This window comes from Myotis myotis, unplaced genomic scaffold (genome assembly GCF_014108235.1).
Source record: "Myotis myotis isolate mMyoMyo1 unplaced genomic scaffold, mMyoMyo1.p scaffold_m19_p_3, whole genome shotgun sequence".
Classification (NCBI taxonomy): Eukaryota; Metazoa; Chordata; class Mammalia; order Chiroptera; family Vespertilionidae; genus Myotis; species Myotis myotis.
In genome coordinates this window covers 113,723,556-113,740,597 of record NW_023416335.1, presented here as the reverse complement: position 1 = coordinate 113,740,597, position 17,042 = coordinate 113,723,556, and the positions used below count along the sequence as shown (strand labels likewise).

The 17,042-nt window shown below is 47.2% G+C and overlaps 1 protein-coding gene across 9 annotated transcripts in view; it reads right to left on the bottom strand.

Moving 5' to 3' along the window:
* The window catches only part of SLC7A1 (solute carrier family 7 member 1), a 56,946-nt gene that overhangs the window by 4,556 nt on the left and 35,348 nt on the right, over positions 1–17,042 (bottom strand). For all 9 annotated transcript variants that reach the window (XM_036297307.1, XM_036297301.1, XM_036297302.1 and 6 more), the window contains 9 exons: positions 14,973–15,131; positions 12,813–12,987; positions 9,039–9,160; positions 8,226–8,448; positions 7,337–7,476; positions 4,543–4,645; positions 2,669–2,886; positions 2,237–2,403; positions 1,493–1,601 (listed from right to left, as the gene is read on the bottom strand). In XM_036297307.1, coding sequence (XP_036153200.1) covers positions 1,493–1,601; positions 2,237–2,403; positions 2,669–2,886; positions 4,543–4,645; positions 7,337–7,476; positions 8,226–8,448; positions 9,039–9,160; positions 12,813–12,987; positions 14,973–15,131 — 1,416 coding nt within the window. The remainder of the gene's footprint in view (positions 1–1,492; positions 1,602–2,236; positions 2,404–2,668; positions 2,887–4,542; positions 4,646–7,336; positions 7,477–8,225; positions 8,449–9,038; positions 9,161–12,812; positions 12,988–14,972; positions 15,132–17,042) is intronic.

Sequence of the window (17,042 nt, the reverse complement as noted above, 5' to 3'; positions counted from 1 at the left end):
TGCAGGCCAAGAGCAGAGAGCAGTGAACAGAGCAGATGGGGTCCAAGGAAGCAGACAGCACAGCCTGGGGCTTAGCAAAGACTCTCCACGCTGCCTGCTCTGAGCTGAGCCTCCACTCTCTACACTTTACACTTAAAGAAACAACACAACTCTCCAAACAGGTCCAGCAAAGGTGACCCTCTGGAGAGCGTCATACCAGGGAAGCTCCTGAGCAGGGGAACTGCTCAGTTGGGGGCCCCTGGAAGGGACATCAATCCCTCAGGTTCATCCACTGACCACCTAATTGGGGGGCTTGTGGCCACTGGAAGGGTCAAGACGGACACTGCAGAAGCTGTGCTTCTCCCTGCCAGCGTGGGTCTCCGTGCAGTCTGCACGGTCCCGGCTGTTCCTTTTCTCTGTGGCAGTGACTCCCACTGCAGGGGGCATTCGGGTCACCTGGGAATGAGTGTACCATACGAATCAGTCCGGTCCAGAGATCTGTGATTCTAACTACTGTCCAGAGACTGTGACCCAGGTGGCCCTGGGGCCACCCTTTTGCTGGTGACATAAGGAGAGTGGTCCTTAAAGGAAGGACCCAGCTCAGCTACCAAAAGTACAGGAAGTAGGTAATGCCCAGAAGCCAGGCGCTTACATAGGGATGCTCAGAAGCAGTCCCTGCACCTCTGGCAGGAAGTAAGCACCTGGCTCTGCAGTCTCAAGGAATGGCCACAGTGGGCTGAGCGCAGACTGAGCCAGCTCTCACAGAATGACTCTACAGGAGATGCCTGTCCAGCTAAACACAGGCTAGACTCTGAGGGGAGTGAGGGGTCTGCAGAGAATGGGGTAGCAAAGTACCACCCTGGAGATGGCATAGCAGCAGCCATCTACCCGAAGGTGTGGCCCCAGACTGAGAGGTTTAGCAAAACCTGGTCCTGAGATTTCTGCTCTTGACAGGGACACGGAGGGACATAGGTCAAGGCCAGTCGCCCTTCATCAGCACTCAGACTGGACACTGAGGAAGAAACCTGATCCATCTCCTGCTATCCCCAGAGGGAGAGGCCCAGAGAGAGGCCAGGCCACGGTCAGTCCCAGACAGGACCAGCACCCACAAGGTGACACCCAAGCCCCTGCAGGCCCTGCCAGTGCCCACTGCCCACGAAAAGAGGTGAGGTCCCGACTTTCCTACTGGGGGTGGAAACGACTGGTGCTTTATTGACAGCAGGCTCATGCTCATAGCCTTGCTCTTAACCTCAAGCTCTTGCCCAATAACATAACTACTTCAGGCAAGAGGCTATTAAAATGAAAAGTATCTGAAAAAGAGGGAAGGACCCATAACCTACCAGGAGCTCCTTGTTATCTGAGAGAAAACTGTTGACTACCTGTGTTTCTACTGTGTTTTGAAATCTGAACTGAGGAGGTTCAAAGACATTAGCCCTCTGCCAAGTAAGTAGCAGGGTCATGAGTGATCAGCAGGGGTGGGAGGTCTCAGCAGACACTGGAGTATGGGACATACCTATCAACATCCACACCGCAAACCGGACCCAGGTGCCTCGGTCCAGCTGCATCATGAGATAGACATTCACGAAGATGCTCAGGACGGGAAGGACTGGCAGGAAGGGCACCTGCGAAGACACAAGGTGGAGCGTCAGCCCTGACAGCAGAGTTGGAGCTGGCACCTGTTTGCATCATTTAACAAAGCGACCTAGAAAACATCCTGCACCTGACACTTACATGGACCTCTGAGATCTATATCTGCTGCCATCTTTACGTTGGGAAGAGGAAGCGAGGGCCAATCCTATCCTTGCACCCCCAACTCCTCCAACATAAATATACCCCCAAGCAGTCAAACCCTAACAGGCGGGAGCTTGGGTCTAAGCAACTAATTGCCGAAGAAAGCTCTATTCTTATTTTCCACTCCTGCTATGTTCCCATTAAAGCAGGGGCTAGAAGGATTCCACTTTACCTCTAAGGTTGAACTTTTCTACTATGTGTGAAATTTAAAAGTGTACCTCCAAGGCTTGGTGATGATACACAATCCACCTGGATGGCATTTGTGAGAAGCCCCGGTGGGTGAGGTGGAGCCACACCATTGAGAGCTAGGGTCAGGTCCCCACCAGGCACCGCCTGTGCCCATGGCCCATGTTCCCCTGAGGCTGGCCAGGAAGCACCTCCCGCCAAACACCCACACCTGGGAGAGCCCGTGCGGGGTGTGTCCCATCGGGCAGCTCCCTGCAGAAGCACAGGCAGAGCTGCTCACCTTAAACGAGAGCTTGGTCTTGCTCTCAGGCTGCCTCCAGATGATGACCGTGACTACTGAGCAGAGGACGGCAGAGACGATGAGCATGAAGATGGCCCACAGCTCCACGTTTGTCAGAGCCTCCTTTCCAAGCACAGTCACGATGCAGAAGATGATGATAAGAATTGCTGAAGACAGAGACAGACAGAGGGAAAGAGAGATGCATCTCAACCATTTCTCAAGTTCCCATGATACCCTCAGCTCTCCCCAAAACCTATGGGGAGGGAGGCTCTATTTCTGTAGGCATCACCTGCAATGAGGACAGAATAACCGGTAGCACAGTCCATCCAGCAGCAGGACTTCTGACACCCACCCCCATACCCAACGACAAGAAACCGTGCAATGCCAACAAGCAGGACCCCAGACACATTCCAAGGAAGGGCAGGCTCTTACCTATGAGGCTGGTTGAAATGTTCACGATTAGCCCAGAGAATCTGGAGGGCTCCATGTTTGGGGGTGAAAGTAATGTTTTCAAAGAAAACTTTTCTGCTTCTGGTAAAAAGCCTGTCTGGGAATCGCTGGTGCTCACCAATTCATTCTGGTCTACTTGATCCAGGTCATCGGTAGTTCTGGCCATCTGGTATACCATGTTAGGTTGCTCTGGCTGATACCTGCAGACAAATGTGACCAACATGTTTTCATTAAGCAAAAGAACAAGCAATAATTCAGTTTCTTAGTAAGCCTTCAAAGATAAGTTTCCCAGGACGCAAGGCATCAAACGGGAAGAAGATGGTCAGAATGATGTCTTCTCTGGCAAAGTGGAAACAGAGGAGACCTGGGTCTCACCTTCTGGCAACAGCCTTCTTTGGTGTCTCTGTTTTGAGACAACTTGACCTCCACCATAAACCAGCCCAGAGAAATGTCTTGAGATGGTTTCTCTGGCTCTGAGAGTAGCACTAGCCCTTGGAAACTTAAGATACTAGGCCACTTCCAACAAAACCAGGCTGCAGGGAACTAAATGCACAGACAGAAATAGAAAGCAACATCAGGATCCTATTTGGTGCAGAAAGCTGGAGAAATGTGTCTGCAGGCTGATGGCTTTGAGATATTGTGAGACTTAATTGGATCAATTTATTTTAAAACTCCAATGCCTTGGCATAAATAAGTCTACAGAGTTCAGTGGCATGATTTCCAAGATACAAGCTACTTGCGAATGGAGCAGTCATTTTAAATGAGGCCTCTTATCCTCCTACCCAAAATGAACGAAACTCAAATCTTTTCCACCAGTTTTGGAAAACCGAGTGCCTTATGAATTACTTTGCATACAGTCTAAGAGTAAGCTTAAAGATATTCACCATATTTTCACTGATTCACTAAATGTAATGGCATGAGGTCAATTAAGAAAGTGGTGGGACCTTGGAGAAGATTGCAGCATTGAGCCCTTGGGAAGCAAAAAGTGGTAGTAAACTAGTTTTAAATGATCCTATACAATCACCACCAAGGCTCAACCCAGGTTTTACATACATTAGATGCTGACACATGAGAAACGGGATAATGGCCTTGTAAGTATAAATGCCTGGAAAGAAACACGGAGGCTCCTGCCAGGTGACCAACACTAAGAGTCTCCATGAGTACATGGTCTCATGATGAATGCTACCTTGGGCCATTTCTGGGACTTGGGAAGCAGAGCCCTGTCCTTCCAGAACAAAGAAAAATTGGTACCAGGAGGTATGCTTTGCTGGGGTGCCCTGGAGTAGCCGAGACACTAAGCTTAAGCCTGGGCTGCTTTGTTATCACCAGAACCTGGAAAGTCTTCCTGAACATCAACCTCAGCCACCCCACACCATATGATGGAACGCCTTTCTCCAGCAGCGTGCACTGAAGCACCGCAGTAACCTGAGTTTTGAAGGTCATCACAGTGACCTAAGTTTCATTGGATTCTCCCAACTCTCATCAGGGCCAGTCCCCAGTCTACTCTGTCCCAAGAAGCTGGACCATATTGAAATCATCACCAAAACCTTCAAAAAAGCTGATCCCAAGATCCAGGCTCAGCAGCTTGGATGAGAACCTGTCTCTATTCTCCCAACATCCAGCCAGAAAAATGAGGGCACATGATAGAAGGAGGTGGGGCCACCCCTGAATCTTTTCATGGATATTCTCTATAAGTAGGCTCTCAACCACCACATCCCCACCCTCTCCTGGGAATTTCCCAAAGGAGTTATCAACAACCTAAAATTTGGACTGTATAAACCACTAATTTGAACTGCTAAGAGGTTAGGAGGGTTCATGTGCATTTCCGTCATGGGACCCAGAAAAGCCATACATACCGTAAGACCAACACACAGGCAGCCACCAAAGAGTAAGCCAGGAGAGTGCCGATGGACATGAGATCCACCAAGTCCTTCAGGTCAAAGAGGAAGGCCATCACAGCTGGGGAGGAGACAAACATCAGGATCCATGGATGGCCCTCTACACAGACTGACACCCAGAACCACCACCCACCTGTAACCCAGAGCACACAGAGGTGCTTCTTTTTCTTGCCCCCCAACCCCAGGCCCTTCCATGGAAAGATGCTTACAGGAAGAAAAGCTCAGCATTAAATCATGTACACAGTCCTCAACAGATGGTAACTAGACTACAGATGCAGAAACTGAAATTCAGACAAGGTTGGGAGAGTTACCTAAGGTCACATAGCTAGATGGAAAAGTCAGAATTTAAACTAGGTTCTTGTGATTCCAAGTCCAGTGTTTCTTCTTCTATATGATGATGACTCATAGACAAATCATGTACATCTATCCACCTACCCATTCATCATCCATCCACCCACCCATCTATCATCCATCCATCCATCCATCAGCCATCCAATCTATCCATCAGCCATGCATCTATTCATTCATCATCCACCCAGCACTCGTTGAACATGCTATACACTACTGAAGAGGTAAGAACAGTCTCTGGTATATCACCCAAGACATATGCATCTGTCAGCAACAATGATGAGGAGGTGGATGAGGCTCCTGACCCAGACAGTTGAGCATGGAAAGCAGTGTTATTCCCAAACAATTTCAAGCCCTTCACCATGACCACACTTAAAAACAACAAGACATGCATGCTTATTTGAAAATTCTTTGTACTTTTTGTGAGAATGTGTATGTGTATTTACATGCGTATAGAGGTTGTTTCCCATTTAAACAATAACTTGGCTAGGTCTACTTTGGGGTATTTTCAAATCATTCACAATCGAGACAAGTTAAAGCATAACACAAAACCATTGCTTTTCCACAAACACTTCTCAAGCTCCTATAAATCACTGCAGCTAAAACAAATTTAGATTGTGAATAAATAGTAAGATTTAGGAGCAAAGAGGACTTGCAGATAAACAGAACGGTGACCTACTATGCACACCACAAGCACCTGCATTCCGACTCAGAGAAATTGAGACAACATGGGAGGTGATTTTAGAAAACCCAATACTTATTTACACTCCCACCAAAAAAAGAAGTTTAGTGAATGTACTTTGTAGTCACTTTAATGATGATAGTTTCATCTCCCTTAATCAGCACAGGAAGGAAATTAAGGCCAGTCTTTAATATAATCAAATTACATGTAAATACTGAAAAAAATTTCATGGTTTCCAATGCCTTAATCCCTTAAATATAGTGGTTGTATTCTGACATGTGTCCCTTAACCTGACCACTGCGATCACTCTAAAAAATGTATTACAGCCCTAGCCAATGTGTCTTAATGGTTGCAGCATCACACTGAAGGGTCAAGGGCACGTACCTGGGTTGCAGGTTTAATCCCCAGCCCCAGTAGGGGCAAGTGCGGGAGACAACAATCAATCTGTCTCTCTCATATCGATGTGTCTCTCTCACATCGATGTGTGTGTCTCTCTCTCTCTTTCTCTCTCTCTCTCTCTCCCTTCTCCCCCCAACCTCCTCCCCTTCCTTCTACTCTCTCTTAAAATCAATGGAAAAAATATCCTTGGGTGAGGATTAACAAAAAACAAAACAAATAAAAAAGAAATGTAGAATTACAGGACAAATTTAGTAAATAATAAAAAGCTAGCTTTCTTCCATTATGTAATGTTAATCCACAAAATGAAGCACACTTTGCTAAAGGCATAAATCCTACTAATAACAACACGTTCATTTAAGATAAGATGTCCTATCAAGGGCCGTTTGACAAGTCCCTATGGCACAAATTGGCTGGTGTCACGTGTCTTAATTTACCAAAAGACCCGATGCTCTTCTCGCACCCTGGAAGGAGCCAGCCTCTTTGGCATAAAAACAAACCAGGAACCAAGAGCCAGATCTACACTATGGGTCTGCATTCTGCCTTCACCTCTCTGTGCCTCCACTTCCACCTCTGTACAATGGGATCACACTGCCTTTCCTGCTACGAAATGCAGTCCAGTCATTAGAGGAGGAAATGTATACAACAAACAGCATGCAGTGCAAATAAATTTCAGCCCCGCCCTCCCCCACCCCCACCCCCCGACCCCCATCATTCCTTAAATCTGGGGCCTCTAGATCATCACATAGGCTCAAAGTGCTGGGGATTGAACCTGCAACCCAGCTAATGTGCCCTGACCAAGAATTGAACCCGCAACCCCTTGGTGCATGGGACATAGCTCCAACCAACTGAGCCACCCCGGCCAGGGCAAAGTGGTACATTTTATACAATACCAATCATAAGGGATCCTCATTTCCCAGGGAATTCACAGGCTAAGATACAAGGACACTAAATTTCTAGTAATAACACAAACTCTCACTTGGCTTGTAAATGCAAGATGTCATCTTACCAAAATCGACTCAGGGACACTCAGAAAAGGAGAAGACTAGTGGCTTTGAGGGACCATTATCCTAAGCTCGGGCAGTGAGAGCATAATAATAACAGAAGAATTCAAACTTAGTGGGAACTCCATCGCATCCCCTGGAGCACTCGCCCTGCCTTGTGCTGGAAGGGCAGTTAGTTACCTTGCCATAAACCAGGCCTAAGGCTAGAAAACAAAAGTTAAAATTTCTCACAGACCGCAGTACAATTGAGGATGTTTCCCTAGGGAACAACAATGACTTAACTGTTGAAATATTAGTGTGTGAAATTAGTTCCAGGTCTTACCAGCGATGGCTCCTGAGGTTAACGTGGCGATTACTGGTGTTTTGGTCCTATTGTTGATTTTGGCCAAAAATTTAAATAGCAGTCCATCTTCAGCCATGGCATAGATAACTCGAGGCATGGGAAACATGGAACCTAAAAGGCTAGATGGAAGAAAAGGCATCAGTTAGAGGAGCTTCCCAGGAACCAAGGCACCAGGATCTGACCAGGCCCAGTTGACCTGAGGAGTAGGAGCCCTGGACTCTCGCCAGGACTGCCGCCACCAAGCTATATAACCTCAGAATTCCATATACCAGCCCTGGAAAAAGCACTACTCTGAGTATGTATAAGTCTAAGAATAGGAAAAGCCTAACAAACCAGCACAAACTAGTCGTTTTTCTGGAAGTCAAATTTTACATTTATTCCTACAGTTATTTCCAGCTGACTCAAACAGAAAATAAAAGCACCCCAGCATTCATGAGGACATCTCTATGGTAAATCGACATTTACAAATAGTAACTGTTCATGTGGGCTAACAGGACATACCAGGGGCAACATGCCTCTCATTAAAAGGCACTCTCCCTTTTTCAAGGTTACCTCCACATTATGGCCAAACTGAGGCCAAAATGCAGTGTTCAAAGAGCTGGCCTGGTCCAGTGGCCAAAGTTGGGGACAGAAAGACAGTCCCTTGCTGAGCAGATGATGTAAAAAAGTGGGCCTCGGGTTCTTCAAGGAGATCAGTAACACGAATAACTCTTAGGTGATTAATAGCAACAAGGAAAAGCCAGAGAATCAGGGTTGGGGCACTGGCTCCATTTCCAGGGAAAAGAGTAACTTTAATAGCAGACCTGCGTGTCCAGCTTTACCTGGCCCACCACACCTGACATCAACCCAAGAACCTGAGAATCCTCACCTCGTAGACAAAGCACAGAGGGAGCCAATGGCCACCGCATACTTGGCGCTATCCCAGCCCACGTGCTTGAAGGCCTCAGGCAGGGGGCTATCCTTGTCCAGGCAGAAGTATGGCATCATGAGTGTGAGGGCAGCCGATACCCCAAAATAGGCGATGAAGCAGATCAGGAGGGAGGCGACGATGCCCACGGGGATGGCCTTCTGGGGGTTCTTGACTTCTTCACCTAGAAGCAGCCAGGAGGGACAACCACAAACCATGAGGCCCCAGGCCTGTCAGTGTCCAGGGAGTCTGTGCCACCACAAATGCTTCCCTGGGCTCTGGAAACACAGGGTAGCCCTCTGCAACACAGACCAGATGACCCCTACGCCCTAGATGGTGTTCTCGGCCTTTACATCATGGTTCCGCCAAGGAAAAGACTTGTTTCCTTTGGCAGAGAGATTTGGGAGGTCCAATGGAGCCTAGACTATTCAATTCGCCAGGATGACAATATTTTTAATGGCTTCGCTTCTCCCGGATGATGCACAGATATGAAGTCAGGCTATAGCCCTGTCTGTCATTATCCCATTCTAGTAGAAGGGTTAGTCACGTTCAGGATGCAGTTTCCTGCCAGGAACTGTGACCTGGGACTTGGGGAAGTGATAAGGGTAGGAAAGATCAGCAGGAAGCTGCAATCTACACATTAGTCAGGTGTGGAAGCTTGGTGACTGGCACAAACCCACAGGAAGGAAAATAGTGACCCGTGGGTAAAATGAGGCTGGCCTGTCTGGAGAGCTAGAGGGCGGGGCATGGGCTCCCGACAGCGCTCGGGCATACCTGTGGTGGCGATGCAGTCAAAGCCCACGAAGGCATAGAAGCAGGTGGCTGCTCCTGACAGGACACCGGAGAACCCGAAGGGCATGAACCCACCGATACCGGGATTCCCTTCTTTCGTCTCACTAGGAAAACAACGAGTCACAGCAAAGATCACAACACTAGCTTCATGGTCCCAAAGACAAGCCATTGTAAACAGCCACTACCTGACTTATGACCACTGCTCCAGACCCTCAGGCCATGACCCCTGGCAGTTGTCGCCAGCCACTGCGTCCGACTCTGTGGACAACAGGCCTCCACTGGGTGTGGCCCTGACCACAATGGTGCACACTATGCCCTTCCCAGAAGCCTCTTCTAAATATAGACGTGGGGTGGGGATGGAACATAGGGACTGTGACAGGGTATCCTCAGGAAAGAGGAGAGACCAACAAATGCAGCCTCTCCCCCAGAATCCTGGAGAAAGAAATGGAGCTGGACAGTGCAGGGGCCCAGATGTAGGAACGAACTGTAAAAGTCTCCATATTTGCCAGTAACTCAGGTCTCAAAACAAGCATTTCCAAAGACACTGAGGTTTGAAAACTGCTCAGTTTCAGACAACAAAACAATGCTTCCTAAGCACCCAGGCACACACAGTGAGCAGCTGGGATGCTTCAGGTGGAGGCTGGTGCCTAGCACAGCTGGGCTCATGGGCAGGGATCAGTTGTTTGCTGAAGTAATGAACTCAAAGTCAAGCACATTTTGTGAACCCCAAAGTCCTTAAAGATCCAGAAAACAGTCCCAAAGGATCAAACCCTGTGACTCTAAAGTAAACACTACGTCTAAGCTTGAAGAGTGGGGCTCAGCCCTTGCCGGGTCTCGCCTGGGCGGCACTCTCTGGCATCAGTCTACCACAGGCCCTGCCTCTCACCAGCTACTCGTGAGCCTCAGCTCCCTGAAGAGCAGCCCCGCTCCTTCTGTCTGAGAAGTGCAGCTCCAGCCCTCCCCTGTGGCCACATTTTCCACTCGGCTGCAGGCTTCTTGTCACTTCCCACAGAGCCCCCAGGGCGAGGGCGGTCATACCTCCCCACCGCCCCTCCTCCCAGACCACTTTGCCTCCCAACATGAGAACAGGAATGAAAGAATATTCCAACTCTATAAGCAGTGATGCACTGAGGTTGAGTTAGCAACTCATTTCGGCAAAGTTGCTTTCAGTTTGATTTATCAATGAGCTAATGAAATAAACAGATAATTTGGATCCAATTACTTTCCAATGAGGATTAACCTTTTACTGATTCCTCTGGGATAATTACATTTCTCAGTTCCAGAAGCTGCCATGGAGCCACTGGATGTGAAGCATGAAGACCCTAATTGTGGGACTTACAGTGGTTCAGTAGCAACCTGGGGGAAACCCCAAGAAATGCACAAGTGATAGATGTGGGGAAAATGGTTACCAGACTGAAACGGAAGCTTGTCATTTACTGAAATGAACCACCAACCCCGACACAAAAAAGGCAGCCCAGGACAGGTACGTCAGCAAAGTGTGGTCCACAGTCCACACCGCAGCCGCTCCCATGGGCTCTGTGAATCACAAAGAATGGGACACCCTGGGGAGCGGACTCCTACGATCGCAGCAGGGTGTGGTGGGAACTGCCCCCTAACCCACACGTGATGAAGCCCCTCCATGTTATATGGTTTTTTTGGGTAATGCCTTAGAACTTCAGAGAGACAAACTATTTCATGAAAGACTGTGTGGCCATTGTCAAAAATACAGATCTAGAGCTGGTTAAAAAAAGAAAAAGGAAAAATCTTACAGATTTTAATAAAATAAACAAAGAAGCCATGTCCCTGTCCTACTGCACTCCACCTCTTAAAGTGGCTGACTCGCTGCCCTCCATGGCGTGTCCCAGGGCTGGAGGCAGATGTAGCTGAAGGGGTCTCACACAGGACAATGAGGTGACGCCACTTGGGAGACCAGCAGAGTTCACTGTTGCTAGGACATTCGGGGTGAGGATGACTGATGAAAGCACACACCGTCAGCTGGCATGGACAACCTCTTCATAAAAACCGTAAAATTAAATCTTGACTGACAACTAGGAAACATTTAATTCCTGACCTGTAAACAGCAACCAGTAAGACAGCACCCAAGGTTTTCAAAGTTGACTGTTTCTTCAAAGATTTTTGATTTGGCTTTACTCCTCCATAAGTGAATGGGCACCAAGAAATTTGGCATAAATGTGACTCAGGAATGTTTGGGTATATGTATTAAAAGTCCTCATTTCTCTGTAATAGGATTTAGTCTCCAAAGACTAAAAGGCTCTTTTTATTTGAAGTATTAACCATATAATATTAGAGTTAGTGAAGTTTCATGCACTTAAGTCAATAGTTTCCTATTGGTGTCTGGTCATGAACTAGTCACACATCAATGCCTGCCCATTAATCAGGCAACTGGGCACCTGGCCCTTAACAACCAGCAACCAAGTTGGCATGTGACCACTCAGACTCCCAGTGCCTCAGCCTCCCTTGCAGCTACATGTGACTGGCTACTGGATTCTGCAGGGGAATGGGGGCAAAAGAAGCGTGTGTCTCCGGGATCTGTCCTTAAAAGCACTGGGAACACTCTGCTCCACACTTGCTCCCTTTCTGGGACAGCTGGATGATGCCAGCACCCACAGCCCAGCTCCAGCCAGGTAGGTAAGGACAGCATCCTCAGAGATGACAGAACAATGAGGTGAGCCACGACCTGGGTCCCTGAAAGCCTATATATAGCCTCTCTGGCCGGCCAACTAAACTGCTCATTCCGGGACGTGAGACATCATTTTAAAGCTACCACAGTTTAGAAGAATCTCTATCTGAGCAGTTTAACCTTTAGCAGTAATTAAAATAGACTCATGGGCAAAATCACACTCCCTGTTCTCCATCCCAGGACCCTAAGTTTCACCTGAAAATCTGACAAAAAAGATACATTATGGCCCTAACCAGTTTGGCTCAGTGGATAGAGCCTCGGCCTGCAGACTGAAGGGTCTCAGGTTCGATTCCGGTCAAGGGCAATGTACCTTGGTTGTGGGCACATCCCCAGTAGGGGATGATCGATGCTTCTCTCTCATCAATGTTTCTAACTCTCTATCCCTCTCCCTTCCTCTCTGTAAAAAATCAGTAAAATAAAAAATTTTTAAAAAAGATACATTATGATTATTTAGCTTTTGTAAACCCGCCTATCACCTGCCTCTAGCCCTGAGTGCCCTGAGCCAGAGATAGGTCAGGGGGATGGGGCCACAGCTTTTCAGGGCTGATACAATCCAAGTCAAGTGTGGGAGAAAGAGATCATTAGAATCACAGTTTGATACTTTAGTAATTCTGAAAAACTTTGATAAAAGTTCCACATATTTCTTTTTCTGGGTTATTAAACATTTTGAAATAAAGTGGTATCACCATGGTATTGCAGAGAAAATCTTTTCTGATCACAAAACTCAGAAGAAGGTCATGAAACAGAATAAGAGAAAAAAGGGATTACTTAGTGAGTCTGACAGTGATCCTCAACTGTGTGCATGATGGAATTAGAATGAAAACTCTGGTTTCACCATAAGCGTCCTTGTCATACCATGTTCTGTCTAGTTGAGGGGAATAAAATTTATTTTAAACCAATAAAACACCCTCAGCTATGTCACTACAAAAAAAATTAATAAAATGTTCAAATTCAAATCACATTACTAAAAAAAGACTCATATGGTTCTAGCCAGTTCCATCCCCCAGGCACACCAACTGCCACATGCCGAGGGACGGGCAGAGGGAGCAACTCACTTGTTGGAGCACAGGAGACCAGAGTTGTTGTGCAAATACTCCTCCGTGAACTGCCAGTTTTTAAGCGATCCTTTCACAAAGCCTGACACCACGATGAAGCCCAGGACCAGAACGTTGACACAAGTGAATACTTTGTTGACCATAGCTGACTCTTTCACACCAACAGTTAAAAGTCCTGAAAATGTGCATACACAGGAAACATGGAGCATTAACCTCATACCAGGCAAATCCTTCCTGGGATGGGGACGGGAATGAGGGCGATGACTTAACAAGAACTCACATGGCATCAAATTCTAAAGACTTCTGTGAGCCTCTGGGGATGGGGCTGAATTCGTGATCTTTCTAGAGGCAGTGATCAAGACGTTTAACAATGCTATGAGGACGCCATCCAGGGGGCACCAGGGCTGCAGAGATGGGGCATCAAGCCCCCTAGGAGATGAAATGAGCGCCTCTCCCTGCACCCTCCCCCTCATTAAAGTATTTTATGAGAACCACCCTCAGGAGAAGGATTTTAGTTTCTCCAAGGAGACACTTTGCTCAGTTTCTTAGTAGAATGAGTTTTTCAGATCGGAAATTATTCAGATTGCCGTGTGGGTGTTAGCAACATCAGCAATGACAGTGTCTGTGGTTGTGGAACTGCCACCCCGTAAGCACTAGGCCAGACTAGTTCTAGCTCGTAACTCACATTAAAAAACACACCAGGTGATAAAAATGCCCAGAAACCACATGACAACGCAGGACCACCTTGGGGTAAAGATGCCACCTGGTGAGTTCTGTGCAAACTGTCAGCAAGAAAAGAGGCAGGAAAAAGTACCCAGTGAACACACAACACAATTTATGATTTGAGATCGCTGCTCTGCATTGTGTCTTTTATACAACCTATATAATAAAAGGCTAACATGCAAATTGACCAAACTGCAGAAAGACCAGTCGCTATGATGCACACTGACCACCAGGGGGCAGACACTCAATGCAGGAGCTGCCCCCTGGTGGTCAGTGTGCTCCCACAGGGGGAGCGCAGCTCAGCCAGAAGCCGGGCTCACAGCTGGCAAGCGTAGCAGCGGTGGCAGGAGCCTCTCCCGCCTCCGCGGCAGCACTAAGGATGTCCGACTGACCGTCAGTTGGACATCCCCCAAGGGCTCCAGGACTGCGAGAGGGTGCAGGCCAGGCTGAGGGACCCCCTCCCACACCCCGAGTGCACAAATTTCTTGTACTGGGCCTCTAATTCTATAATAAAAGAGGCTCACATAACAGACTGAATTCTGAAATGCAGACATTAGAAGAGAATAGAGTGATTCATCACAGGGAAGACACCACACTCTGCTGTATCTTTCCTTTTGTGTCCCTCCCTCTCGTGTTTATGAAAATCTGAGTAGTGAAAACTTAATTTCTGATACATGTTCCTACCACTGGACCAGAAATACTGCTGAGTCTGGCCTGTGCAAAATGATTTCAATTACATAGTGGGCAAAATTAGATGGGTTGTTTTTAAAAGCCATGCAAGGTTTTCTAACCACAAAAGAGAATTTATCTGCATTTCATCAACTTAATGTTTATGTCAGCAAAACCCCCACCGAGTGGCTGAAACACAGATACATGTAAGAAGAGGCTGCTATCAGCTGTGGGCAAGCACTATCAGGCATTTTTAAATTCTGTATCCATAACTTTGTCATAAAACTTATTTGCTTAAAGGGTGTTTTGACCACCAATAGGTGTAAAACCAACTGAGACGTCTCTGACACTCCAGACGCCTGTTAGTGTTCCATACAGACCTCATCCCTGTACCTCAACCTGGCTGATGAACACCAACTTTCCTTCCCAAATGGTCATCACGGGATCAACAGTGAATTCCTGAGTCACTTGCACAAAAAGCCTGAAGTACTAAAAAAATGTTACTCAATAGTCACATAAACACCTGAGGTTCTCTGTTAGCTAAATGACACACAACTCGGCAGCTATTAAATAAGCCAGCCCTACTGTGAATGTATCATAAGCCATTAAGACAAAAAAAGATGTCTGTATTAATTACAGAAAGAAAATAGGGGTAGAGGGGAGAAAGAGAAAAAGAAGAAAACCTGGTCTTTCTAGAGACCCCCAGTAGGAACCTGACTTCTTGGACCCCTGCCTCAACCTGATGGCCCTCTCACTGTGTGGGTGTACCTGTTAAGATGAGAATTATGATCACAGCAAAGATGTCTGGGTTTGTGGCCAGCACTCCAGGGGCGTTCAGAGACATGTGAGTCCGGGAGAACTCCCCAATGGGTTTGCCAATCAGCTCATCAAACGTTGCACTCCAGGCTCTTGCCACACTTGAAGTACCTGTCACAAAACAACACATATCAGAGGAACGTGAAAGAAAGCAATTAACAAAGTATTTGTCATTAAGCTGGACATTTACAGCAGCCGTGCGGGGTCTCAGATGGTGCATGGGGACTCTGCAGCAGGCAGACCTCAGCATGCACACTCAGAAGAGGGTCAACCAGTGTTCACAGTGAAATGAAAAGTTCAAGGAAGCTTCTAGGGCCTGGGGGGAAAAAATGTATTTTCTGCCCCTGCCTAACACACATGTATACATGTGTTTCAAATATATAACTACATGATTAATAAAAGTTTATAGAACATGTTACCCTCAACATACATATAACCAAATTATTAGTAAAGAATTTACAAAACAATGTTACCCCTTGCTACCTGAGAGGCACTCAGAGAGTGTTTATTCAATTCTACCTATTTTATTTCATAAAAAAAGAAACACCAATGGCAAGCCATGTAACTGATGGCTCAAGGTACTCCCAGGCCGCAGTGAGCAGTGTGCACCTTGCTTGGAAGCTCCTTTTCCAAGGCTCTCCTGGTGAACACTGCTCTCCCAGCGAGAGGAGACCAGGGCATCACACGCGGCTGACTCACCTCTGCCACTCTGTGCCTGACCCTGGGCTCACAGCCACAGGTCCCCAAGCACCTGCTGGCAGACAAAGTTCTCTCCCTGCACCCCCGCCATGTGGAATGCAAATGGAGGCAGCACTCCCAATGCCAACTACAGCTGACTGTGCGCTCTCCTTCTCCCTCTCTCTCAATCTGAATAAAGTCCCTGCTTTCCTAGTGCTGTTCCTCAGGAAATATCGCTAAAATTCCAATAGTCACACATAGCATTTTCCTTTACTTTCTCAAAGGGGGTTTTGCTGGTGATTGCGGTCTGGATCACCCTCAGGAGTTTGCTTGCCAGGGTGACCTGCAGACTCAATTTTGCTATTTGGTTTCATGATAAGTATTTTCCCAACAACTCAAAAATTAAACCACATTTCTTTGTGCTGAGCAGCTCGCCTATTATGAAATCTGTCCATCAAGGCCACAACCCAGTGAAGACACATGGTCTCCCATCTCCCCCAGAGGCCAGCTCACTGCTGATGGGGCCCCCGAACCCCACCCTGCTGGCTGAGAGGGGCTGCCTGGCCTCCCCCACCCCCCGCTCTGAGTCAGGGCTTTAAAACCCCATGTTGGCTGGAAAACATGCCCTCCCCAGCAGCTAAGGGTGAGAAGTTCCTGCAGTGGCACATGACACATGCATGACCCCACACAGGCCAATGGCGCTCTGGCAAAGAAGCATCATCAGTACTCTAGGACTATCAGGCCTCACGCTCTCCTGTGTCATGCCCTGGTAAATCTTCTGGAAACACAACAGCCCATCTAAAATTGTTGCATTCCCACCGAGAGACCTCAGCTTGTGTGAGTGTTTGCACTTACAAGTTTCATTGTTATGAAATTTATTTTGGAAGTTGGAGGAGTAAGCCAGGTTGGTTCTGAGCAGACAGTGCAGGGCTGAAAGGGAAGGCAGCCTGGGTGTGTGGCAGTGGCGCCCACACAGAGGCCACACACAGTACCGCGCATGATATTCCCAGTACTCACAGGCTCAGCTTACCACATCTTACTGTCTTTTGATAATATTACAAAAAAGCCTGATAAAATATAAGTGGAATGTTTAATGGCTATTTGCATTTCTGCTGCTGTGAACTGGCCATGCAAATCCTTTGGTTATTCTTTTATTCAGGTGTTTGTTTCAATACAATGGTATACAACCATGAGGAATGTTACTATGGAAAAACAGTTAACACTGTGAGGCATGTTTACTATCTATTGTTCTATGCAGAAAGAGAGATACTGTGCCAAAAATACGCATTTAATTCACAAAAATATGAACAATGGTCAAATCCCTAAACAGTAAATTCTCATGAA